Source organism: Dermatophagoides pteronyssinus, unplaced genomic scaffold, assembly GCF_027571235.1.
Source record: "Dermatophagoides pteronyssinus isolate colony J.1.1.1.1 unplaced genomic scaffold, Derpt_VIB-CSIC_2022.12 sq0008, whole genome shotgun sequence".
Lineage (NCBI taxonomy): Eukaryota > Metazoa > Arthropoda > Arachnida > Sarcoptiformes > Pyroglyphidae > Dermatophagoides > Dermatophagoides pteronyssinus.
In genome coordinates, this window is record NW_027461532.1 from 1,771,775 (window position 1) to 1,795,397 (window position 23,623).

Consider the following 23,623-nt stretch of genomic DNA (forward strand, 5'->3'; position numbering starts at 1 on the left):
TTGATCTAGATTGAAGAATTTCATTTTTTTCGAGCTACTGAAACAACAAATGAAAATGAGAATTTGAAAAAAAAGAAAGAGCTAGAGAATTTCATAATGTTATATAGAATTCTATACATATTATATATGTTTTTGTTGTTTTTCACTTTTCGATCGAATTATTCACCTTGGTTTTTGTTTTTTTTCTGGTCTGGTTTTTTTTGCAATCGCCACATATACACAAAGACAAAGAATAAAATTCTTGACAGCGGTTACCATTAGTTACCAAACACTAAAGTTTAATATCAGCATGTTTTGTGTTTGGTTGGTTGCTTTATGGATTTTCAATAATATAAATTGCATATCCTGTCTTTTTTCATTGTTGTTGTTGACTACAGACATTGGGTTTTTTTTGGTTCGATTCTTTGTTTGGAAATAAACTTTGGTGATAGTTTTTTTTGGATTTGAAATTTTAAAATTTTGAAATTCTTTTTGCAAAAAATTAACAAAAATTGACTAAAAAACCAAAACAGAAAATGGAAACAACCGCTGGCAATAATAATAATAATAATCAACGTTTATCATCGGCAAAATGGTCAAGAAATTTAAAGTAAGTTTATTCAAAAATTGATGATTCAAAAGTAATTTTGTTGTTTGTTGTTCTGAATGAAATCATTTTTAATCAAAAAAAAAAAAAAAATCAAAATTCCTAAATGATCGATTAAATTCAAAAAGTCAAGATTGTCAAAGTGAATCAAATCGTTTACGTTTACTTGAACGACAACGACAATTAATTGAATCAAAATTACAACGACGACAATTAAATCAACAGAATGAAAATATTATTATACCATCATTATCATCACCAAATTCATCACAATCATCAACATCATCATCAGCATCAACAATACGACCGGCAACAAGTATTGGTAATTTAAGGTTAGTAAAAATTGAAACAAAACAACAACAACAAAAATTCACACGAAATAAACTTCAGGTTAAAATATGGGCAACAAGATTGATGTTTTTTTTCCTAAATACTACGCGTAATTCAGTAATATTTTCAGTAGCAAATTTTTTACTCCAAAAAAAAGAAAAAATTTCATTAAAAAATATAGTAAAAACATTGAAAACATCAAGTTTATCAACGAGGGAAACAAAAAATTACGGCCGGAAGTAATTGATTATCATCTCTCTCTCTCTCTCTCTCTCTCTCTCTCTCTCTTGATTGAACAGTTCGGTTGAATGATCGATTATTTATTCGGTTTGATATTGATATTTTTTTCCATTTCTTTGACAAGACATCAAACAACACATCAGAATGAATGATTTTCTGCAGTGGAAAAAAAATTCCTCATCATATTAATATAAACAGAAAATCCGGCTTAATGAAGAAGAAGAACAACATCTTCGAAAAATTCGTGTCCAATATCAAATCAAATCATTCATTCATAAGATCACGATGGAATGGAAAGAAAAAAAAAAATTCCGGTAGCAAATTGATATCCAATGTGTGTGTGTGCGTATAATCCATAGATTAATGTTATCATTCATTTACTATGATGATGTTTTTTTTAAAAAATGCTTGTCAGTTTTTTTCTTCTTCAATTTATTATGAATGAAATAGGAAAAAAACCAAAAAATTACATCATCATAAGAATGCGTATCCTAGTAGTATGGTGGTAGCAATATAGTAGTGATAATCATCATTATTATCTACTTATTCACGACATAATTATCAATCGATTCAATTCTTAAGGAATTTTTCAAAAAAAAATTTTCTTTCTTTCAATTTTTTTTATTGAAAAAAATTTATATAGATCCGGTATCAATAGTAATAGTTCGATTGGTGGTAGTCCATCATCTAATCCACGTTCATCAACAACCGATTCATCTGATTCAATATTTCAACGTAATCATTTTAATTATGATTTAGATGATAATAATGATGGTGGTGATAATCAAAATGATAATAATAAAATAATAAAAAATCGTATGATGATAAAAAATCGTGCACGAACATCGGTTCCAGGATCAAGACAACAAATAGATAATCATAATCAACTACAACAACAACAACAACAAACAAAATTATCAACAAATAAATTTTTACAAGAACAAAAAAATGATAAATTTTTAGCAAATAATAATAATAATAATTCCAGATCATCATCAGCATTACATCGATCTACAATGAGTAAATCTGAAATTAATCTACAACAATTATCAAACACTAATGAACAAAATACAACAACAACAGCAATTGAACAAAAATTATCAATGCCAAATCCATTGATAAATGTATTGACTGATGAAGAATTATTAAAATTTGTTACACAACCAATATCACCGGATGTTACATTACAATGTACAATTATAAGAGATAAAAAAGGACTTGATCGTTCATTATATCCAACATATTATATGCATTTACAAGGTAAATATTATTATTTTATTTGAATCAAATATATCTTCACTATTATCATCCAAAATTGTGTCGATTTAACGATTATGTGATGAATGAACGTCATAATTTTATTATTATTATTATTATTATTCAAATCAATGATTGTTTGTATGGGTGAGTGTCTTCATTGTATTTCTATATGAAGACAATATGTATAATTTTCCAAAAAAAAAGTTGATTGTAAATATACTGCAGCTGTGTGATTATGGTTAGGTTGATTATGATGATCTGAATGATCAGTAATTACGATGATGATGATGATGATGATGATTACCCATCACACTATTCATCAGGGAAGAAAGAAAAAACTAGGTTCCACCAATCATCATAATTGTCATTCAACCGGTTTTAGTTGTAATAATAAAAAAAATGAAAAACACGTTTATTTGACATTGTGTATTGTGATTGACCACGTGTTGAAATTTGATTGTTATTTAATTATATACCATTTTTTTTATCATTCAATGATGATAATGGATGATGATGATGATGATCGGAACTGTTGATTTAACTAAATGATACCGATTTTTTTTTGTTCACTGGCTACTTTTATTTGAGATTTGAATTTATTTTGTCTGAATTCATCAGTTGTCAGTTTTTTTTCTTTGATTGATCGATTGACCTAATGTTTTTTTTCTGTTATGGTGATGATAATGATGAGATCAAATGGTACATTTTTCTTGTACATTTTTCGGTGAATCAAAGAAAAACGCGTGCATTTTTTCGTTGTCAAGACACGCAATATTCAAATAAAAAGGTAAATAAATTGCATCCAATGACCTTTGACTTATTCAGGTGTGTTTTTTTTATGACAATTGTCATCAAAAAAGGTCATTGTGTGTCAATCCGATGATTATGGCTGACCTTATAAATGTTTTTATTTTATTTTATCTGATAACTGAATTATAAATGATAAATCGCGTGCAAACGTTTTTTTCTTCTTTCCAAAACCTACCTTACCATTACAGATATTGTATTAAACAATAATCTTTTGCCTACAATGAATAAATCATTATCATCAATGCAATTGGATAATAAACGAAATCAACAACAACAACAACAGATTGAAGGAACAGCAACGGTTTGGATGTCGGATAGTTTGGAAAGTATTAATTCAACAAATGATGATTCATTGACAACTGATGATGAACAACAACAACAACAACAACAGAATACAAATAATTCATCATCAACAACAACAACACCATCATCGAAAAAAGTATTTGTTCTTTCCGGTAGACGACGAAAAAAAAGTAAAACATATCTTATTGGTAATAATGCATTCGATATATCACGTGATCGTTGTATTGCAAAACTTAAATCCAATGTATTGGGTACACAATTTACGTCCATACGTTTACATTCGAATGGTGTACGTCATGAAATTTCATCTATTACATATGTATGTGTTTGGTTTGTTTGTTTGTTGTTGATTATTTTGAATAATTTATGAAATTTTTGTATTCATTTTTATAATCTCAAAAATAAACAAACAAAGGAAACAAATGTATTGGGATTTAAAGGACCAAGAAAAATGACAATCATTATACCGAAACCGGATGAGGTTAATATTTTTACAATTTACATTTATTTACAAAACATGTTCTGAAATTACAAATTTTTTTCTTACAAATTTAGAAAACCAATGCTCTTTGTAATCTATCATTACAAGAAGAATTGAAAAGAAATTCACGAGCAATAATGTTGCTCAAAAATAAAACACCAATCTGGAATGAAGGTTTGAATTTGATTAGAATAAAAATTTTTTTTCTTGAAATTAAATTGCTTTCTTTTCATCATTGTAGAAACACAATCATATGTATTGAATTTTCATGGCCGTGTAACACAGGCAAGTGTTAAAAATTTTCAATTAGTCGTACAGAATGCCAATAACAATGATGGAAATAATCGTAAATCAAACAACAACAACAATTCAGCTGATGATCAAGCAATTTTAAGACGATCGGCTAGTTCACATCAATTACGTCATAATTCTAAACTTTATAATAATCCGGATGATAATGATGATGACGATGATGATGATGATGATGGAGGCAATTCTAATGAAGATTCTGATTCTGATTCTGTTTCTAATAATGATGGTAATAATAATGATGATAGTGATAATGATAATGATAAAAATACAAAGAAAAAAAGTAAAAAATCATCATTAGGATTAAGAAAAAATCATCCAATAAGTAAATCAGGTTATTTAATGGCAACATCATCTGAAGATGCAAAACAGATTGCCGATTATTCAAATGATCTTGTTTCATTACAATTTGGTCGTGTTAGTAATACACATTTTTCATGCGATGTTTCATGGCCATTATCATTATTACAAGCATTTGCTATTGCATTAAGTAGTTTTGATTCAAAATTGGCTTGTGAATGAAATGAAAAAACAAAATGAAATCACCCAAAAAACCAGCAAAAAAAAAAAAATTTATTAATTATGAAAGAAAAAGTAAAACAAAAATTTATTATTATATTTAAAATCTATATATTTATTCAATACATTTATATAATTTCTTTAAAATGTTTTATTGATTTGATTAAAGAATTTTTTCGATCAAAAAAATCGTCGGAGTTCATTTTTTTCCAACTTTAGCCATAATAATATTTTGATTATTATTAAGATTTAATTCGGCTGTCGTTTCGGTAACCATTTCGATTAGTATTTCAATTTTTAATTTTAATAATCGATTTTCTTCTTTTAATGTTTCGATTGTTTGTAATAAATTATTGATTTTTTGTTGTGAATTATTATTATCATCATTTGAATTTGATGAATGGTTATTATTATTATTATTATCATTATCGATATTGTATTTGGTTGTCATATCATTCCATATACCATTATGATGATCAAAACTTAATCGATGATTTGAATCGATAATCAATATCATTTTACGTTCATCATCATCATCATCATTTCCCTGTTCTAATTGTGCTCGATTTTGTTTTTGTTGTTTGGTTTTTGGCGATGATATATCAATTGGCTTCGATATGATGGAATCGTTTAACTGTTTCTTCTTTTGTTTATTATTCTTAATACTTTTGGTTAATTCAATAATTTCAGTATTTTTTGATTTCGTTTTATCCGATTTATTTTGTTGTTTTATTTCATCATCATCGTCGTCATCATTGGAAGAAATCGATTCATCACTTACGTCATCATTATTATTTGAATTTTGATTATTTTCATTGATTGTTGTTCTCGATAATCGTCGTGATCGAGATTTTTTAAATGAAAATTTTGATGAAAATAATGGCATTTCCGGACGATGATGATTTTATTTTCAAGGCGAAATTCTCATTAATCGAAATGTTGATGATTCATAATCTAAAATGAAAACAATAAAAGTGTTCTATTGAAAAAAGAGAAGACTCAGATTTCATCAAAATACAAAACAACAAACAAACAATAGAATAAAATTAATAATAACAAAAAAAAAGGTAAAGTTTCCATAGAAACTTCGCAACAGAAAAAAAAATGAAATAATTCTGATTCCAAAAGAAAAAAAATTTCATTAATCACCATCTGGTGATAGGAATCCTAAATACAGGAAAAAAAATCTATTTTAACTTTACAACGAGGATTGAATCCAAATAGTTGGAAATAAAGAAGAATACTGCCGGTTTTGAACAAAATAAACCTGGCTCTGATGGTGTGTGCCTGTGTGTGTTGCTTGTTTCTCTTCTTTTGAAGGCTCTTTGTGTATTTTTCTTTTTTTTTAATAGCGTGATCTGTTTTTTTTTCTATGTGTTACGCGAGTTTATGTGATGACACGGTTCAATCAATTCTTTCTTTAGATGTTAAGCTTAACTTGATTTGGCTCTATTTTTTTCCACTTCGCTTAATTGCGCTGGATTAACGGATAAACTTGACCTTTGTGCTCTTTTTTTTTGTCTCGGTGAGAAATATAAGAATAATGATGTTTATTTAATTGAAATTTCTTCTATGTTTTTTTTTTAAAAAAAGATTTGGTAAGAAAATAAAATCAAAACAAAACGAAAGAGAAAAATCCTTATTTCCATACACGTGTCAAAAAACGTTCGAATCCAAAAAAAAAATTCCACTTGTTATGTTCGATTCTTTTTTTTCTTCTTTTTTAAATATCATTTTACATCAAATGTTTAGTGAAATTTAGAGATTTTTTTTCAATGAATTAAACATGTGTGCACGTAATGATTGCAATTCTTAATTCGAAATACAACAATAGTAAATTATTCATTTCATACATTTTAAAATAGAGAAAAAGTAGAAAAAATTCTATAAATAAATTTTGAAAATTTCTTATGAATATGTCAATGTTTTTCGACTGAACTAAAACAACAACAAAAAAAAACTAGAACAAAATTAAATTTTGATTATTTCGAAGTTTTTTCCCTATATACAATTCCATTAAATGCTGTAATGATATTGTCATTGTTATATTGTTTTCGTTGTATTTCATTCAATAATTTTTTTTTGTTTTCTTTTCTTAAATTTTTTATTTCTATATTCATTCTAGGAATCGAAATCCGCCCACCATCATCATCTAAATCATCCAAAACTAGCAACACAACCAACCAACCAACCACCACCTCTTTTAATCATCAGCCGCTGACGCATCATATTGAGGACACACAGAAGCAAAAAAAAAATCTTACGAAATCTTGTCGTCATCAAAATATTATTTTTACCTAAATCTATCGTCATCGTTTGCCTCAATACCGTTCTTTTCTTTTCTTTTTCTTTTGATCAAGAGTCTATACAGAAATTCCGATATATACTGAAAAAGTAGTGAAAGAAAAAAGAATGAAAGAATTCGTCACAAAAAATACGAATATCACTACAGCAACGACAATAAACAACAATTCTTCTGCAATCACCAACACTACTAGTGCGATCAATACCAACGATTCTAATAATAAGAAAAAAATACAATTACCGCCACCACTACAACCATTATCATCGACTGTAATAGCAAAGCAATTACCGACAACGAACATGGTATCTGAACAACAACAACAACATCATCATCATCATCATCACCATAATATTCAGCCGATTAATGGTGTGGTATCATCATCAACTAATAAGGTTAAAATTTTTTGTATTTTGTTGTTGAAACGAAAATATTCATTATATCATCTGATAACAGGTTGATCAACAAGCGGATACCATTGAATATATGGAAGTTGAAGATAATTTACCAACAACTACAACGACAGCAACAATTACGACGACCATTGAAGAACACGAAATGAGTGATAATAATAGCATGCCGTCATCATCGACAATAGAACAACAAATAGAATATACATTACAAGATGTTCCAGCATTAATGAAACGTCTTTTAAAACCGAATGAATATTGGTATATACTTGATAAACATTGGTATGATTCTTTTTTGACCTATCTGGAGAATAGTAAAGATCAGGCGAATCATCCAGGAAAAATCGATAATAAAGGTATGTTAAAGAATTTTTTTAGTATGCCTCAATCATTCACTTTTTTTTATCATCATTTCATCATAGAATTATTACGACCGGCCCAGAATACAACGATAGCAAATAATAATAAAACATCTACACAAACATATCGTTTAAAGACAACTGCACGAGAGAATGAAGATTTTGTTATCGTACCCGAAGAGGTATGGAATTTATTAGTTAATGAATTTGGTCTTGTCGATGGTATGGGTGGCCATCCGATTCGTTGTCCAGTTATACAGCGTACCGAATCATATTATCAAGTTGAATTAAATCCACTAGAATTGCGTTTAACATTATATGGTTCAAAAGAAGATATGGTCAAACAATATAGCCGTAATTGTACTTTACGTGAAGTGATTGATGATATGAAAAAATTATTCAATATTGATGATTCAAAACCTGTTCAATTATGGAATAATGCAACATTGTTAGTTTCGCATACGGATGCTAATTGTAGTTCCTCCACACCGATTGCATCTTCATCAACATTGACAACAGCGAACAATGCTAATGTGAATGCAAGTAGTAGCAGTACATTTGTGCCTTCCGTAACGCCGCCACCACCTCCCCCTTTACCAACTTCTGGTGGTTCAAAAGCGGCAATATCTGATATCAATCAACGTTTATTGGAAATAACCGAATTGGAAGCACCAAATACGGTGCTAACAATTGAAGTTGAAAATCCTGATCACACTTGGCCTTCAAGCAAGACAAAATTAGGCGCTGTAACACGATCCAAATATGCAAGTGGTGTACCGAATTGTCCGCCTGGTGTATGTGGTCTAATGAATCTGGGAAATACATGTTTCATGAATGCCGCTATTCAATGTCTTTCGAATACGGCACCATTGACCAAATATTTTCTTGCCGATCAACATCTGGTTGACATAAATCCGGATAATCCCTTAGGAATGCGTGGTGAAATTGCTCGACGTTATGCTGAGCTCATTAAAACCATTTGGTCTGGATTTCATTCGAGTGTTGCTCCACGAGAATTCAAAATTGCGGTCACTCAATTTGCGCCACAATTTTCAGGATTCGCTCATCACGATTGTCAAGAATTGATGGCTTTTTTGTTGGATGGTTTACACGAAGATCTGAATCGAGTAAAAGTTAAACCATATATCGAAATGAAAAACGATATTGAAAGGCGTCCAGATGAAATTGTATCGAAGGAGGCATGGGCCAATTATAAACGTCGTAATGATTCTATCATCGTCGATACATTTCATGCTCAATTGAAAAGTACATTAGTTTGTCCAGAATGTGAATTAGTTTCGGTCACATTCGATCCATTCTGTTATCTTACGTTACCGTTGCCTTATCGGGTAAGAGTTTTTTGCATATGTTTTAAATAAATCAGTTTTTATAATTTCAATACTTTTTTTAGATTGAAAAACCAGTGGATATTTTATTCGTACCAGCTATTTCAAAACGTCCAATGTATAAAAAAAACACAATTTCGGCTAGTGCAACATCCACCTCTTCGAATAAATTCGTAATGAATACAAATTACAATGCAACACCAGTACGATGTATATTGTTAGAAAATGTGATGATACCGAAAACTGGTTGTGCATCCGATATTCGTGTTGCTGTGGCTAAATTTCTTAATGATTGTAATAATGGTCAAGATGATGGCAGTCCTCATCGTGCTTATTTTAATCGAAAATTTGATCCGAAAAAAATGGTCGTCGCTAACATTATGGAATGTAGAATGAATAAAATTTATGCACCTACAGATTATTATAATCCACATTTGGATGATATTGTCGTGTATGAATTGGATGATCCACCAACGGCACAAAATTCCGAAACTCAAGGCTGTCAAACGCGTAGTTCATCGAAATTTAGTGGCTATCCATTGCCCGTATTCATACGGCAAATAAATGCCGATCATTCTGAAAGCATTATTAGTCGACCATTTTTTATCAATCTCAAATCATTGACTTATGAAAATATACGTGAAGCTATATTCAAAGAATTGACCAGTCTTGTACATCCGGATAAGCTGAATTGTTTTCTTCAAGCAATGGAAGAAATGTTTGTTGAAGAGGATAAAAATATTACTTCTACGGTTACAACAAACGATAAACAACGAACGCGAAGATCAAGTGCAGGGTCGGATGGTGAATCATCCGATGTTGAAGAAGAAGATATGGCGGCCAATAATAATAGTAGTAACGATAATTCGATCAATAATAATAATGAAAATTCCGATGATGATGAAGGTGTTGATGAAATATACGGTGGTAGTGGTAATAATAAACGAACAAGAACATATCCGTCTTATTCAATTGTTACGGTCAACAATAATGCCCAATGTCAATTATCGGTTATACAACCGGGGACACGATTGGATTCATCATTCGATGACTATCTGGCCATTAATATACATTATCGTATTGTTTCAAAATTCTTCCCATCGAATCTAAATCGTGCTGGTCTTTTACGGCTATCCGAATTATTACCAAATATGGCTACCAATACACATGCAAATTCATTGTTAACGTTAAAAGAATGTATTAACCAATTTACGTTGACAGAAAAATTGGGCGAAAATGATCCATGGTATTGTCCACGTTGTAAGAAACATCAAATGGCTAGTAAAAAGTTCGATATATGGTGAGTGTAATAATTATCTCTAAAATGATCGATAAAAATATCATTTTTTTATTTTAACAGGTCATTACCAAATAATCTGATCATTCATTTAAAACGATTTTCTTATTCACGTTTACATCGAGATAAATTAAATGTTTTGGTTGAATTTCCAATCGAAAATTTGGATATGTCTCCATATGTATTACATAATCCGAATAAAGAATCATTGGTTTATGATTTAATCGCTGTATCAAATCATTATGGTGAACTTGGCGCCGGTCATTATACAGCATATGCAAAGAATTTTCAATCAAACAATTGGTATCTATTTGATGATTATTCTGTAACACCGATTGGTGATAAAAATAAAGTGATGACCAAAGCTGCATATGTTCTTTTCTATCAACGTAAACAACCAAATAGTGATGAATCACAATCTTTGGTTAATTGTACGACGACAACTGCTAACAAAATCTAATTAATATTCAATTCAACCAAATTCTTAAAAATATTGAAAAAAAATTATAAAACCTTGTAAATACTCTACAATAAAATAAATGCCTCAATCAACTCATCGAAATTGAAACCTACCTAATTTGAATGATAACAACAAGTAAAAAAAAATTTCGAACATTAAAATTGAATTTTGGTCACACAAAGTTTATACAAAAGAAAATACATCATCACCTTTAGGATTCAAAATGGTTTTTGGGTATTGATACATGATTTTATTTTCATTTGCGCCATGTACCCAAATTATTATTAACCACTAAATATTTATTATCAAATTATTATGAAATGATGTTTTACCTGGTTAATGATTGATCATTTAGCTAAAATGATTTTCAAAATTATAATATTTCTATTTTAAAGAAATTTAAATTAACTAAATTCTAATTAATAAATGGACAAAAAATGTGATGCACAAAACCAATTTTCTTTTTCTCGCTTACAGAATAATTATTATTTATTAACAAACAAAAAAAATCGAGATTCATATATTACTGTACACATAAAATTGAATGAAGGGGAAAATATCAATTTTTTTAAAAAAAAAGGAAAAAAATTTTTACAAATGGACTTTTCAAGGGTTGGCAACAAAACACACTGACAACATATAACAAGAAGAATAATATGTTTAGGACTATAAAACGTGTGTGTGTTAAATAAATAGTGAATTTTCAAAAAAAAATTGTTTTGTTTGTAACGCTTGGAATTCATTTTAAAATGTTTTTGATTTTGTCGAAAATTTTTTTGTTATTATTGATTGATTAAGTGGTCAATGCACGAAGTTGATCCAATTTTTGTGAAATTATCGAGAATGTAGGCCGACAATCTGGATCAAAATGCCATGCTTGCCGCATAATATCATAGATTTCATTTGGACAACCTTCAGGTGCTTCCATTCGATAACCTTTTTCTACATGTTTGACAACATCAGCTAATGGCTAAAAAGAAGAATGGAAATCAGAATTGATAATTCCTAGATCATCACTTACAATTCGAGGATAAGGAACTCGACCAAACGAATAGATTTCCCATAGTAGAATGCCAAAACTCCACCTTGTTTTATAAAAAAGAATTATTCGAGAGAAAAAAGATTAATTTCAATCAATATTTACATATCAGATTTATTGGAAAATTTAGCAAAACGAAGTGCTTCAGGCGCCGTCCATTTGATCGGAAATTTTCCACCATCTAATCCAAGCGTTTGATCTCTTGCAAGACCAAAATCACAAACTTTGGCTACTCCATCTTCAGATATGAGTACATTACGAGCGGCTAAATCACGATGTATTACTTGTTTTGATTCTAGATATGCCATACCGGCACATGTATCAGCAGCGAATGCTATCTGATCTTTTCTTGTTACATGCAAACGTCCACGTGAACGAAGATAATCAACTAATGATCCTTTGGCCATAAATTCTGTTACAAAACAAACTGATGGACCATCAAAAACAACACCCAATAATTGTACAAGATTTTTATGACGTAATGAAGTCATTAGACTTGCTTCCGTTAAGAAGTCTTGTGCCGCTTTTGAATTTGAATCTTTCAATTTTTTTACTGCAACTTTTTGTCCATGAAAAGAGCCCAATAATACATCACCGAATTCACCTTTACCAAGTATTTCACCTAATTTTAAATCATTCATACGTATAACCCAGCCGGCCGCTTCAAATGCTTTCGGATCCAATAATAATGATGCTTGATGATTGTTATTATTGTTGACATTATTATTGGTATTGTTGTTGCTTGTAATGGATGTTAAATTATTGTTGACTAATTTGTTTACCACCGGATCACGTAGCCTTGTACAAAGACCATCTGCATCAAGGCAATAGTGCTGATCAATTAATTTTTTTTTTGAAAAAAAGAAAAAGGATTGATTAGTAAGAACAAAAAAAAAAACAGATGGTAAAACGACATACTTCAACTAATTCGATTAATGTATCGAAAAATTCTTCCTCATCAATTGTAAATCTATTATCATTATAAATGACACGATAATGTTCAACACGTCCATTATAACTAACACATAAGGCATAATCGCCTGGAAAATTTGTACTTTCACGAACTAAAAATAATCCATCCTAAACAATGAGTGAGTGAGTGACAAAGAAATTTCATTCATAAGAAATATATTGTAAATAACAAATGATTGCATTTTTTTAATTATTATTACTTCTCTTGGTGTTAATAATGCTTCGGCCTCTTCTCGGGTAATCTTTCCATGAAACCATTGCATATTTGAATCATCAACATCGGGCATATTATTATTATTAGTATTATCTTTACGATGCGATATGATTGTTGTTGTTGTTGTTTGGTTTTTAGTTTTACAGGAATCATCTATATTCACTGTCGATGTCTATATTTACAATGACAACAAAAAAAAAAAATATATAGTTGAAATTGATTTTTATTTCAAAACGAACAACAAGAGAAAACAATATCTGACATTAATATTTATATTTTACCTGAAACACAGATGTTGTAGTCGTCGTTGTATTGATCGTACGATTAATGGATAAATTTTCTTTTGAATTATTATTATCAGAATATTTTACATCGGATCCATTATGATGATAACGTAGCTAAATTCATTTTTTTATATGATTGAAAAATTCAGAAACACATGTGCTATAGCAACAAATTCATACCTTTATCTCATCACCCATTACCATCCCAAGTAATTATCGAAGAAGATGAAAAAAAAACAAAACAAAAACAAAACTGGAACCAATCAAATTGTTTATGTTAGAATTGAATGAAAAAACACCAGAAAAAATTATATTTTCCCAATAGGAATATTTCTTGAGCAATTAACGATGAAATTTTGGATTCTTGATGAAATGGAATCTTGTTTTTTTCTTTTGGTTTAATTTTATTTAAAGAATCATCAAATTAAAACAATGTTGATGTTGTTATTGATGATGATGATGATGATGCTGGTGAGGAGGATGAGTTTTCTTGCAAGAAAACATTGAATAAAATATGAATGAGAATACAAGACCGCCTTCCTTTTTCGAAGAAAAAGCAGAAGAGTCTTGCAACAATATTGCTCCACTTTGTTTGTGTGCTTCTTGTAATCAGTGTGTGTGTGTGTGATGTCAGTGTTTTTTTGGTAAATTTTTCGATTAATCGATTCTTTTACTATCGATATTCTTAAATTTTCATGTGTTTGAGTGTTTGTTGTTGGTTTGTTGTTTTTTAAATTTTGAATTTTATTTTATTTTTTTAAAAGAATATAAAACAAAAATGAGCAATGCTGGTGATGATTTTCGTCGTCGATGGGATCGAGATGAATATGAACGTAAAGCACAAAAACGAATTCAGAAGAATAAACGAAAAAATCCTGAAGATAATGATGATAATAATGAACATAAAAATGATTTGAATAATGAAAAAGATGTTGATGATGATAATGATGATAATCGATCGGAACAAACACCAGCTAAAAAACGGGAAAATTTGAAAGCACGTGATTTTAAAGTTGATCTCGAATCTAAATTGGGTAAAACGGTTGTCATATCAAAAGCAACACCATCATCACAAGCTGGTGGTTATCATTGTCATGTTTGTGATTGTGTTGTAAAAGATTCGATCAATTATTTGGATCATATTAATGGTAAAAAACATCAAAAAAATCTTGGTATGAATATGCGTATATCACGTAGTACATTGGAAAATGTTAAAGAACGTTTTGAAATGAAATTAAAAGAAAAAATGGAAAAGAAAAATGAATATGATATTGAAGAAAAAATGAAAGAATTACGTGAAGAAGAGGAAAAATTAAAAGAATATCGTAAACAGAAACGAAAAGAAAAACGACAACAACAGCAGAAAAAATTAAATAATAATAATAATAATGATGGTGATGAAGATCAAATGGCTGCAATGATGGGTTTTGCATCGTTTGGTTCAACATCGAAAAAGAAGTGAATTTATATTTAATCCTGCAAAAAAAAGAACATCTCTCATTTCTCATCTTTAAAAAAAGAAAATCTCCTCACGTTTCATTTAATGTAAATTATCAAATTTCATTTTTTTTTTTTTTTTTTTTGTCAACAGGAAAAATTCTTTTGATTTCAATTAAAATTTTTTGGATTTTTGAAGCAAAAAAAAAAAAAGGTTCTGATTGCCATCTATCGGTGGATTTCCCTTACATTCTATTATCGTTGCTCTTTTTTTTTTTTTTTGTTGAAATATTTTTCCAGTCGATTATTTTTCAATCATCGGTTTTGTTTTGTTCTGGTCATACACACACACACAAACAGAAAATTCTTGGTCAATTGTTTACACGTGGTCGTCAGTGAATATAATCCAAAGAAAATTTAATTAAAAATCTTCAATTTTTTGTAAACATTTTAATCGAGAAATGGAATTAGATTGCCAAAATGCTGCTCGTGGTGTTTGGCTAGTTAAAGTACCAAAATATATTTCACAACGATGGGCCAAACAAAAACCGATGACCGAAATTGGACGATTAAACATTACTCGGTATAATTTTTTTTTAAATTCTTGTTAAAATTAATTAAACTCATGATTTTTGGGTTTCGAATCAATAGAAATACTTCAGGAAAAATGGAAGTATTGTTCAATCTTTCTGAACAGGTAATTCGTACTGATCCAAATGAAGATTCGGTACCATCATCATCATCATCGATAAAAACATCCACTAATAAATCATCATCATCAACAACAACAACAACATCGGTACCAACAACAACAATAACAACTGTATCGACATCATCATCATTATCAACAAAAACAGATAAACCGATAACGACAACAAGTATACCGGCTGAACATAAATTTGCTGTATCAAATATTAATCATCAAACATTGGCAATATTTTCACAAGGTAAATCTATTTATTTATTTTTATCGAATAAATCGAATCAATTTTTCAAACTATTAAAGATGAAAATAGTAAATTAGCATTGGAAGGACAAGTAGTACAAAAAGGTGAATGTCGTCCAATCGGTGATGCACATTATATGAATTTGAAAAAAGAAACAATACGTCGTGCATCACAACCAACAAAAATTGTACAAAAATTAGATCGTGCTATTAATAATTTCAAACCAATCAATGTTCATCGTAGTGAGGTATGATTTTTTTTTAATTTGTGACAAAAAGACACTGAATAATCAAAATTTTATTATCTACCTTTTAACAAAAAAGCTTAACGAAGATCAACGAAAAAAGAATGAAGGTAAAAAAATGCGTGATGATAAAGAAATTGTACAGAATACATTGTTTGCTGCATTCGAAAAACATCAATATTATAATATTAAAGATTTGGAACGTCTAACTAAACAACCGGTTGTAAGTATTCTTGTATATTTATCATTATAATTACGATTACAATTAATTTTTTTTATCCTATCTTTTTAAAAAATAGCCATATCTAAAAGAAATACTCAAAGAAATTTGTAATTATAATGCAAAAAATCCACATAAAAATATGTGGGAATTGAAACCACAATTTCGTCATTATGGTAAAAATAATCAATAATCATCAATATTTTTTCCGGAATATCCATTTTAATGAACAATTTTTCTTTTTCAATCAAAATTCCTTATCACATTATTCCCTGAATGTTTTTCTTTTTTTTTATAATTATAATAATTATTTTTTCTTATTGTGAATGCGATAAATAAATTGATTATAATTTTATTCTTAAATCTAAATGAAATTTCTTTGTTTTGTTTGTCTGTCTTCATTCAATTTCATTATCAACATTATCAATTAATTAATAATGATTAAAAAGAAAATTTAATCTGGTTTTGATTTTGCTTTTTGAAAGTTAATAAATAATTGAAATTGATTAAATTTTCTATCGAATCGGATTGATTTTGTTGTTGTTATTTTGGATGTCATTTTGACCTATTTTGACAATGATGAAGGATATAAATAGACACAGAATCGATCGATCGATTCTTTTGATATTTACAAAAAAAAAAATTAAAAAAAGTTTATTTACAATCATCGAATCGACTTTTTTTTGTACTTTCATTGACAATATTTACATATATCAATTTTATTTTTTAAAAATGATAACAAATGATTCATTTTAACAAGGGAAAAAAGAAAATGATACATTTACATTAATCATCAAAGAAATATTTGTAATTTCAGAAAAAAAAACTTTGAACAATTGATTAATTAATTAATTTAATGATAATTATAAACAATAATAACGACAACAACAACAACAAAAATAGTAATTCTTTTTGTGTAATATATTGGACAAAGTTATTAATTAATTATTTTGAAGCTCATCATTATTAATGATCGGAAAAAACCGGAATGGATGGATGAATGTCGTTTACCATTCATTCAATAATCGTTATATCAACATTATTCGTATTTGGAAGAAGAATTTGGCTTTTTTTTTGTTGGGATGTTTGATAAACAGATTATTTGGAAAAAAATATGGGGAAAAAGATCTTATTTTATTTTTCAAATGAGAACAAAAATGTTAGCAACCGTTACAATTGGAAACAATATAATTATAACCATAACTAGCATATCCGCTTAAATCATTTTGATCGCAATGATCCAATTTTATAATGTTATTTACATTATCCTTATTATTTATATTATTCAGTATCGTTGTACCACCACCACCACTATTATTATTATTTATTAATCGTTTATTATTATGAATATTAAAGGCCAATTGTTCAATTGATGTTTGCATACGATTCATTACCATATCTAATAATGTATCAATAGCTTTCGATACATTTTGTCCAGTTGCTGCACTTGTTTCAAAATATGGAAATCTATATGAATGTTTAATGAAACAAAAAAAAAATTGAATAATTAAAAGTTAAAGTAATTAATTTAAAACAACAACAACAACAAAAAAAATTTGAATAATTTACCCTAATTTTTGTGCTTCTTTACGTGCACGTTCAGATGAAATTAAACGATCATCATAAAGATCAACTTTATTACCACATAAAACTATTTCAGGATTTTCATAATAGCTATGTGTTTTAAGTTGTTCCAACCAATCACGAATATTTATAAATGATGTTTCATTTGTTAAATCAAATAATATTAAAAAACCCATTGCACCACGAAAAAATGCTGTTGTCAATGAACGAAATCTTCAATTGATCAATGTTATTATTGTTAATTTTAGGAAAGAAAACAAAAAATTAATTAATTAATTTCAAATCATCAAACACAAACCTTTCTTGGCCAGCTGTATCCCATAATTGTAGTTGAATTCTTTGAGTACGTCCCATTGATCGACTTTGTTTTGAACGATACATCTATTTAACAATTGTATATAGAGAGAAAAAAACAAAACAAAATAAACTTTGAATATTGATTTGAAGAGAAAAAATTGCTTGTTTGAAAATAATTACAATTCTTTTTTCACGAAAATCGATACCAACTGTAGAGATGAATTTTTGATCAAAAGTTCCATCAGTAAATTGATAGAAAAAGCTCGTTTTACCAACACCCGAATCACCTTGTGTAAATTGAAAATTTTAAGTTATGATTTTTGGATGATGAATATGAATTAGGTTATAAACAAAAACAAACAAAAAAAACATACCAAGAGCCATAAATTTGATGAGATAATCATAATCACAATTAGGATTCTGTTGTTGTTGCTGTTCGGACGTCATTTTTGTTTCGCTTTTTGAATCTTGTTTTTTTCCTCATTCGTTTTAAACAAACGAGAGAAAATTGCTGTTTTTTTTTCGGAAAAAAAAATGAAAAATTGCAAAAAAAAAGTTCATTTTAAATTGAAATTGGAAAATTTTTAGTTCAAATAGGAAAAAAAACTAATAAATTTCTAAGTTATTTCGGAAAACGAAAACTTTTGGCAAGAAAAACAACAAAAAAAATCATCACCCAATCGGTAATTAAAAGAAAAGTTTATTCAAATCAATTTGATCAAAATGATGGCTGTTTTTTTCCGTTGATGGGAAACTTTCTCATCGAAAAATTATCACGAAAATAATTTATTTTAAATGTTGTTAAAAGTTGAAGAAATTGAAGCTGAAAATTTTATTTATTTGTTTTTTACGAGATGCCATTTTTCTTCTTTTCAATCGTGGAAAAAAATGGGAAATTTGAAAATATTCACAGATTCACAGATTTAGACCATTCGTAGGTAAATATAGTCGAATCATTTTGTTCCGGTTAATGGATATTTGTCGATATTTGTTTGATTTGATCGGTAAATGTAAGTAAACATCAATGATTTTGGGATCTGAATTTATTATCACCAAGTTTCAAATAACCACCACCACCACTATCATCATCATTATCATTATTTATTTATTTTGGTTTTGGCTATATCTATCTAATCAAAACAATCTGGTGTGAATTTTCTAGTTTGTTTATCAAATATGATTGGCAGCAAAAACGAAAATTCCCATTGCATCCCATTAAATCTGATTATAAAATTTGATTAATTCATTCATTTTTAAACAATGAAAAAAAATTAGTTAAAAATTTGAATTTCTTTTTTTGTGGATTCAAAACATCACCTTATTGTCATCAACGATAATGATGAACAACATTGTGAAATTCAAAAAAAGAAAAAGAAAAAATTCTTATTATCATAATTTTTTTTTATTTTTAGAAATATGAAATATGTAAATATTCACATGACCAATCATTTGGGTGAAAAAACGAGAGAGTGAGAGAGAGAAAAACCAAAAAATCATGAATAACTAACCCATTCTGATTCTGAATAAATTATTCACAATCTTTCTTTCATTTTTGATTTAAAGTTTTTCTTTTTCATTACACATTATATGTGGAGAAAAAAACAAATAAAAGTTTCAAAAAGTATAAGTTCATCATGTGATCAAATCAAAATCAATGTCCCAAAAGATCATTGGAATATGAAATGTAATGATTTTTTTTATGGTTTGAAAAGTGAAAACAATAATCATATACCAAACATTCAGTCAGCATCATCATCATTCCAACAAAAAGATCCAGCAAAAAAAAAAAAAATTCAAATGATTAAAAATTAATAGAATCTCAAAGCTGTTAATTTTCACTCTAATAAGCCATTTGTTTTGATATGATTGATCGATAAAAGTTGTCTTCCGCCTTTTTTTAAAAAACTTTATGATGATCGATTTTGGTGGACACATCACATCATCCTTATCGATGATCGATTAAAATTATCATCAATGATTTTAGATTTATGAATGATGGTGGTGTGAGATATTACAAAATATCGTATCGATTCGATTGTTATATGGCGTGACATTTATCGATTGTTACACATCATCATCTTTATGATCATTTTGTTTCGTTTCATTTCTTTTTTCAAACAATTTTTTGTTTGTTTGTTTGCTTTTCGTTTGATGGTTTTTTTTAGGTGATTATTTTTTTTTACTGATTCTTGGAATTTTTTGTTCACAAATGAATACAGAGCTTAGAACCGTTGTGTAAACAAATTTTTTTTTTTGAAAATGACTGCCAAATGTTTTTCAATCCGAAAATTCATCAGAAATTTATTTTTATATATTTGGAAAATAAATCAATCAGAACAATCAATGTCATTTGAAAAAGAAAAACAATTTTTCGTAAAAATCATCAAGTCAACATTAATTTGCTATTTTTTTGCTGTTGTTGTTTGATGATTCTATCGAAAAAAATGGTGAAATGAATTTCAATTCATTTTTTGGTTATTGAAATGAAAAATTTGAAATTGAACAAATGTGCAAAAAAACAAAATTCCATGAAAATTTTCCCTCTCTCTCTTTCTCATTTTTTATTCGATCCAAATTTTTGAATGGATCCAATATATTTGTGATAAATTGATGGAAAAATGTTTTTTTCTTTTTTTCTTTTGAGTTTGACAAAGAGAAAATGAATATATACAATGAGTGTTGTTATTGGAAATGTAAATTGTTATTTATTTATTTCTGTTTTTTTCCCAAAAAAAACAAACATCGAAATAACATAATCCAAGGATGGCCTCACTTGCCAAATAATTGATTATTATTGATAATCAATTGATTAATCCTAACTAATTTATCTTGATTATTGTTTTTTTTCAATAAAACATCCGCGCAAAGGGAAATTATTAATCATAAACAAATTGAACAAACCAAAAATTATTTGTTTTTCCCTATTGTTTATCATTGTTATCATTGCCAAATTCATTATAAAATAGTATAAACCTGTTGAAAGGTAAAATGAATGAAATATACAACTACTTACCATTTACTTTCAATTTTGTCAAATGCAATAATAATTTGCACTAAAACGTTATTGATGTTGGTAAAACCATTTAAATAAGAATTAAACTAAACTAAAGTTATCCGGTTGCCGTTATTATTATCATTATTGTTGTTATAGTAGTACTTTAGAGATCAATCGGATGAATAGAAAATTCCAAAATTTCAACACAAATCATGTAATCATTTTGTTTTTGTTTCAAATAAAACATTGAATAAAATTCAATATGAAAACAAAAAACATTCAATATTGACAAACAATTCAAATAAAAAAAATGATGTAATCGGATATTCTTTCATTCCAATTACAAATTTTTATCGATGAAATTCAATATATTCTTTTTTTTTCAAAAAAAAGGCTGAAAAAATTCATTTTGTCTTTGCTGCCGGCATTGAATAATTATCGTTTTTTTTTGTTTCGAAAAATTCATTAAAAAATTATATCATTTTCGACCATTATTTTTTTCATCATGAATAATGCTGATTGCCAAATTTTTGGTTGTCAACCAGAAATTCCACTTGCAAACATACCAAACAAATAAAAATAACGAACATTTACAACATTGATGAAAAAAAAATTAAGTAGCAAATGATGATGATGATGACAAAATAATGTAAACACAAATTCATAACCAACCTAATCAATAATAATGGTGTTTATCATCATCATTATGGATATGGCATTGGAATTATCATGGAAACACACACACATCACAAACAAGGCGGATGGATAAACATTATTTTTTGTTGTCTGGGCATAAAAATGGAATATGCATGTTGCTGTTGTTTTTTTTTTTTTTGCTACTACTTTGTTATAATTTCATTAATTTTAATACAATTATTTTGATTGGATTTTTTTGTTTTGTTTTGTTGCGAATTGAATCAAACTGTATTTTTAAATATTGTTTAACATAGAAGGAAATGACAATGTTGTTGGTCGATGTGTATGATCATTGAATTCCTGCTGGCATATGGCATAAATTTTTTTTATTTCATAATAATTGTACCTAAAAATCACAGCTAAAAACGAACCAACCGACTATAGTTTTATAAGTCGAACTATACAAAAAAACAAGAATCGATGATGAACAGAACTTTCAACAACTGATAATGAACTGAAATAGAAAAGCAACAAAAAAAAACAAAATTTGTTACAAACAAGTTTGCATCAGTAGTAGAATTTTATATATTATTAAGGTGAATTTCCCAATTTTTTAGGTTATTAGTTCGAGAATTCTTCTTCTTCTTTGAATTTTATTTTTGTCCGGATATAATATACCCTTCTTCTTTAATAATGGAATTTTTTTTTTACATTCATTCTGCTGGTATTCTACTGGTATATCGGATCGGTAGTGGTTAGCAATCAAGGTTGTACTACCACCATTTTGGACTATATTTGATTTGATTGGCGCATGTTGGTTGATTTTCAATATTCGTTTTTTTTATTATTTCTGGAAAAAAATAACGATACTGACAATGACGATAAACGAATGACGACAACAGGATGATGATGTTATTATCAGTTGTTGATAATGATGATGATGATGATGATTATGCAATATAGAATTAAAAAAGGCAAGCTATTTATTCCGAATAGACAAAAAATTCCAACAACAGCAGCAAAAAGATCGCATCATTTTGATCCAACAGTGTTTTTTTTCCTGTCTTATTTATTCAATTTTTTTTTTTGTTGTTTTTTGCTATTTGGTGATTTTCTATTTTCATTTTCTTCTGTCCTGGTGCAAAGTAGCCTGTATACTCAATTTGAGAAGCAAAAATTTTTTTTCTCTTGAATGTTTTTTTGGTTCTTAGGATAGATTCTGTTCATCATTATTATTTTCATTTGTATTTTTGCCGAAACACATAGACCACCCACTCACGTAAATAAATGAAAAAAAAATTATCTTTATATATAGAATATATTACAAGAATAACTAATAATATTTTCGGATACATTCATTTTTTGAATTCTATCTATCTTATCTATCCATCACACGCAAAATACCAATATAGACAACAGAATAGAATAGAATAGAACCGAACAACTGATGCTTTGGCCAGTTGAATGAATGTCCGTTATAATAATAATAATGATGATGATGCGTTGACGTAATTTTTTTTTATTTTTGATGTTTAATTTGGCCATTATTTCCGACATTAATAATATCAACTTCAATCATCTTTTTCTCGTTTCATGTAAAATGATGATGAATTTTTTTGAAACAAAAAAAAATTTTAATTGAAGCGTTATCTAACCATGTTGGTGTTTATCTTGTTTTTCGGTCGGTCGGTTGTTGATGATGGAATATTCTTATTTTTTCAAAAAAGCCTGAATCAATTGAA

The 23,623-nt window shown here is 28.1% G+C and overlaps 7 protein-coding genes across 13 annotated transcripts; 4 read left to right on the plus strand and 3 right to left on the minus strand.

The window, feature by feature from the left end:
• The first annotated feature begins 341 nt into the window (after positions 1-341).
• ktub (Tub domain-containing protein ktub) lies at positions 342-4,928 on the plus strand. The gene is made up of 7 exons (XM_027345680.2): positions 342-589; positions 715-918; positions 1,800-2,416; positions 3,415-3,848; positions 3,945-4,010; positions 4,085-4,184; positions 4,252-4,928. The coding sequence occupies exons 1-7, from the start codon at positions 516-518 to the stop codon at positions 4,839-4,841; spliced, it is 2,085 nt and encodes a 694-aa protein (XP_027201481.2). The 5' UTR covers positions 342-515; the 3' UTR covers positions 4,842-4,928.
• Positions 4,929-4,998: 70 nt separating this feature from the next.
• LOC113795509 (uncharacterized) lies at positions 4,999-6,146 on the minus strand. 3 transcript variants are annotated; one of them, XM_027345694.2, is made up of 2 exons: positions 6,041-6,146; positions 4,999-5,792 (listed from the first exon to the last, which is right to left on the minus strand). In XM_027345694.2, exon 2 carries the CDS (start codon positions 5,722-5,724, stop codon positions 5,038-5,040), a length of 687 nt encoding a protein of 228 aa, XP_027201495.2. In that variant the 5' UTR covers positions 5,725-5,792; positions 6,041-6,146; the 3' UTR covers positions 4,999-5,037. The 3 variants fall into 3 exon arrangements, with proteins under 3 accessions (XP_027201495.2, XP_075677176.1, XP_075677177.1); XM_075821061.1 differs by having other exon boundaries at positions 6,036-6,140; XM_075821062.1 differs by having other exon boundaries at positions 4,999-5,817; positions 6,041-6,132.
• Positions 6,147-6,222: 76 nt separating this feature from the next.
• On the plus strand, positions 6,223-11,114 carry LOC113795493 (ubiquitin carboxyl-terminal hydrolase 15-like). 4 transcript variants are annotated; one of them, XM_075821058.1, is made up of 6 exons: positions 6,223-6,363; positions 6,964-7,535; positions 7,597-7,906; positions 7,973-9,258; positions 9,321-10,555; positions 10,616-11,114. In XM_075821058.1, the coding sequence occupies exons 2-6, from the start codon at positions 7,251-7,253 to the stop codon at positions 11,010-11,012; spliced, it is 3,513 nt and encodes a 1,170-aa protein (XP_075677173.1). In that variant the 5' UTR covers positions 6,223-6,363; positions 6,964-7,250; the 3' UTR covers positions 11,013-11,114. The 4 variants fall into 4 exon arrangements, with proteins under 4 accessions (XP_075677173.1, XP_075677172.1, XP_075677175.1 ...); XM_075821057.1 differs by having other exon boundaries at positions 6,300-6,436; XM_075821060.1 differs by lacking the exon at positions 6,223-6,363 and adding an exon at positions 6,577-6,671.
• Positions 11,115-11,483: 369 nt separating this feature from the next.
• LOC113795496 (tyrosine-protein kinase CSK-like) lies at positions 11,484-13,873 on the minus strand. The gene is made up of 7 exons (XM_027345681.2): positions 13,702-13,873; positions 13,519-13,635; positions 13,224-13,409; positions 12,970-13,131; positions 12,157-12,884; positions 12,034-12,097; positions 11,484-11,982 (listed from the first exon to the last, which is right to left on the minus strand). The coding sequence occupies exons 1-7, from the start codon at positions 13,723-13,725 to the stop codon at positions 11,806-11,808; spliced, it is 1,458 nt and encodes a 485-aa protein (XP_027201482.2). The 5' UTR covers positions 13,726-13,873; the 3' UTR covers positions 11,484-11,805.
• A 303-nt stretch (positions 13,874-14,176) lies between these two features.
• On the plus strand, positions 14,177-15,420 carry LOC113795503 (zinc finger matrin-type protein 2). Its single transcript, XM_027345687.2, has one exon. The coding sequence runs from the start codon at positions 14,300-14,302 to the stop codon at positions 14,981-14,983; it is 684 nt and encodes a 227-aa protein (XP_027201488.2). The 5' UTR covers positions 14,177-14,299; the 3' UTR covers positions 14,984-15,420.
• On the plus strand, positions 15,407-16,743 carry LOC113795500 (general transcription factor IIF subunit 2-like). Its single transcript, XM_027345685.2, has 5 exons — positions 15,407-15,541; positions 15,610-15,905; positions 15,965-16,152; positions 16,229-16,372; positions 16,449-16,743. The coding sequence occupies exons 1-5, from the start codon at positions 15,420-15,422 to the stop codon at positions 16,560-16,562; spliced, it is 864 nt and encodes a 287-aa protein (XP_027201486.1). The 5' UTR covers positions 15,407-15,419; the 3' UTR covers positions 16,563-16,743.
• A 412-nt stretch (positions 16,744-17,155) lies between these two features.
• LOC113795486 (ras-related protein Rab-27A-like) lies at positions 17,156-21,587 on the minus strand. 2 transcript variants are annotated; one of them, XM_027345669.2, is made up of 6 exons: positions 21,264-21,587; positions 18,625-18,761; positions 18,431-18,537; positions 18,252-18,334; positions 17,939-18,166; positions 17,156-17,836 (listed from the first exon to the last, which is right to left on the minus strand). In XM_027345669.2, exons 2-6 carry the CDS (start codon positions 18,695-18,697, stop codon positions 17,530-17,532), a joined length of 798 nt encoding a protein of 265 aa, XP_027201470.1. In that variant the 5' UTR covers positions 18,698-18,761; positions 21,264-21,587; the 3' UTR covers positions 17,156-17,529. The 2 variants fall into 2 exon arrangements, with proteins under 2 accessions (XP_027201470.1, XP_027201471.1); XM_027345670.2 differs by lacking the exon at positions 21,264-21,587 and adding an exon at positions 18,927-19,345.
• Between the last annotated feature and the right edge of the window lie 2,036 nt (positions 21,588-23,623).

Coding starts and splice junctions, on each gene's coding strand:
- ktub (XM_027345680.2), top strand. CDS start 516: ATGGAAACAACCGCTGGCAATAATAATAATAATAATCAACGTTTATCA. Junction 919..1,799: donor ACAAGTATTGGTAATTTAAG/GTTAGTAAAAAT, acceptor AAATTTATATAG/ATCCGGTATCAATAGTAATA. Junction 4,011..4,084: donor TTATACCGAAACCGGATGAG/GTTAATATTTTT, acceptor TTACAAATTTAG/AAAACCAATGCTCTTTGTAA.
- LOC113795509 (XM_027345694.2), bottom strand. CDS start 5,724: ATGCCATTATTTTCATCAAAATTTTCATTTAAAAAATCTCGATCACGA.
- LOC113795493 (XM_075821058.1), top strand. CDS start 7,251: ATGAAAGAATTCGTCACAAAAAATACGAATATCACTACAGCAACGACA. Junction 7,907..7,972: donor AGGAAAAATCGATAATAAAG/GTATGTTAAAGA, acceptor ATTTCATCATAG/AATTATTACGACCGGCCCAG. Junction 10,556..10,615: donor AGTAAAAAGTTCGATATATG/GTGAGTGTAATA, acceptor TTATTTTAACAG/GTCATTACCAAATAATCTGA.
- LOC113795496 (XM_027345681.2), bottom strand. CDS start 13,725: ATGGTAATGGGTGATGAGATAAAG. Junction 13,410..13,518: donor CTACAACATCTGTGTTTCAG/GTAAAATATAAA, acceptor TTGTAAATATAG/ACATCGACAGTGAATATAGA. Junction 12,098..12,156: donor TTTTCCAATAAATCTGATAT/GTAAATATTGAT, acceptor TTATAAAACAAG/GTGGAGTTTTGGCATTCTAC.
- LOC113795503 (XM_027345687.2), top strand. CDS start 14,300: ATGAGCAATGCTGGTGATGATTTTCGTCGTCGATGGGATCGAGATGAA.
- LOC113795500 (XM_027345685.2), top strand. CDS start 15,420: ATGGAATTAGATTGCCAAAATGCTGCTCGTGGTGTTTGGCTAGTTAAA. Junction 15,542..15,609: donor GGACGATTAAACATTACTCG/GTATAATTTTTT, acceptor TCGAATCAATAG/AAATACTTCAGGAAAAATGG. Junction 16,153..16,228: donor TCAATGTTCATCGTAGTGAG/GTATGATTTTTT, acceptor TTAACAAAAAAG/CTTAACGAAGATCAACGAAA.
- LOC113795486 (XM_027345669.2), bottom strand. CDS start 18,697: ATGACGTCCGAACAGCAACAACAACAGAATCCTAATTGTGATTATGAT. Junction 18,335..18,430: donor ATTTTCGTGAAAAAAGAATT/GTAATTATTTTC, acceptor ATTGTTAAATAG/ATGTATCGTTCAAAACAAAG. Junction 17,837..17,938: donor AAAGAAGCACAAAAATTAGG/GTAAATTATTCA, acceptor ACATTCATATAG/ATTTCCATATTTTGAAACAA.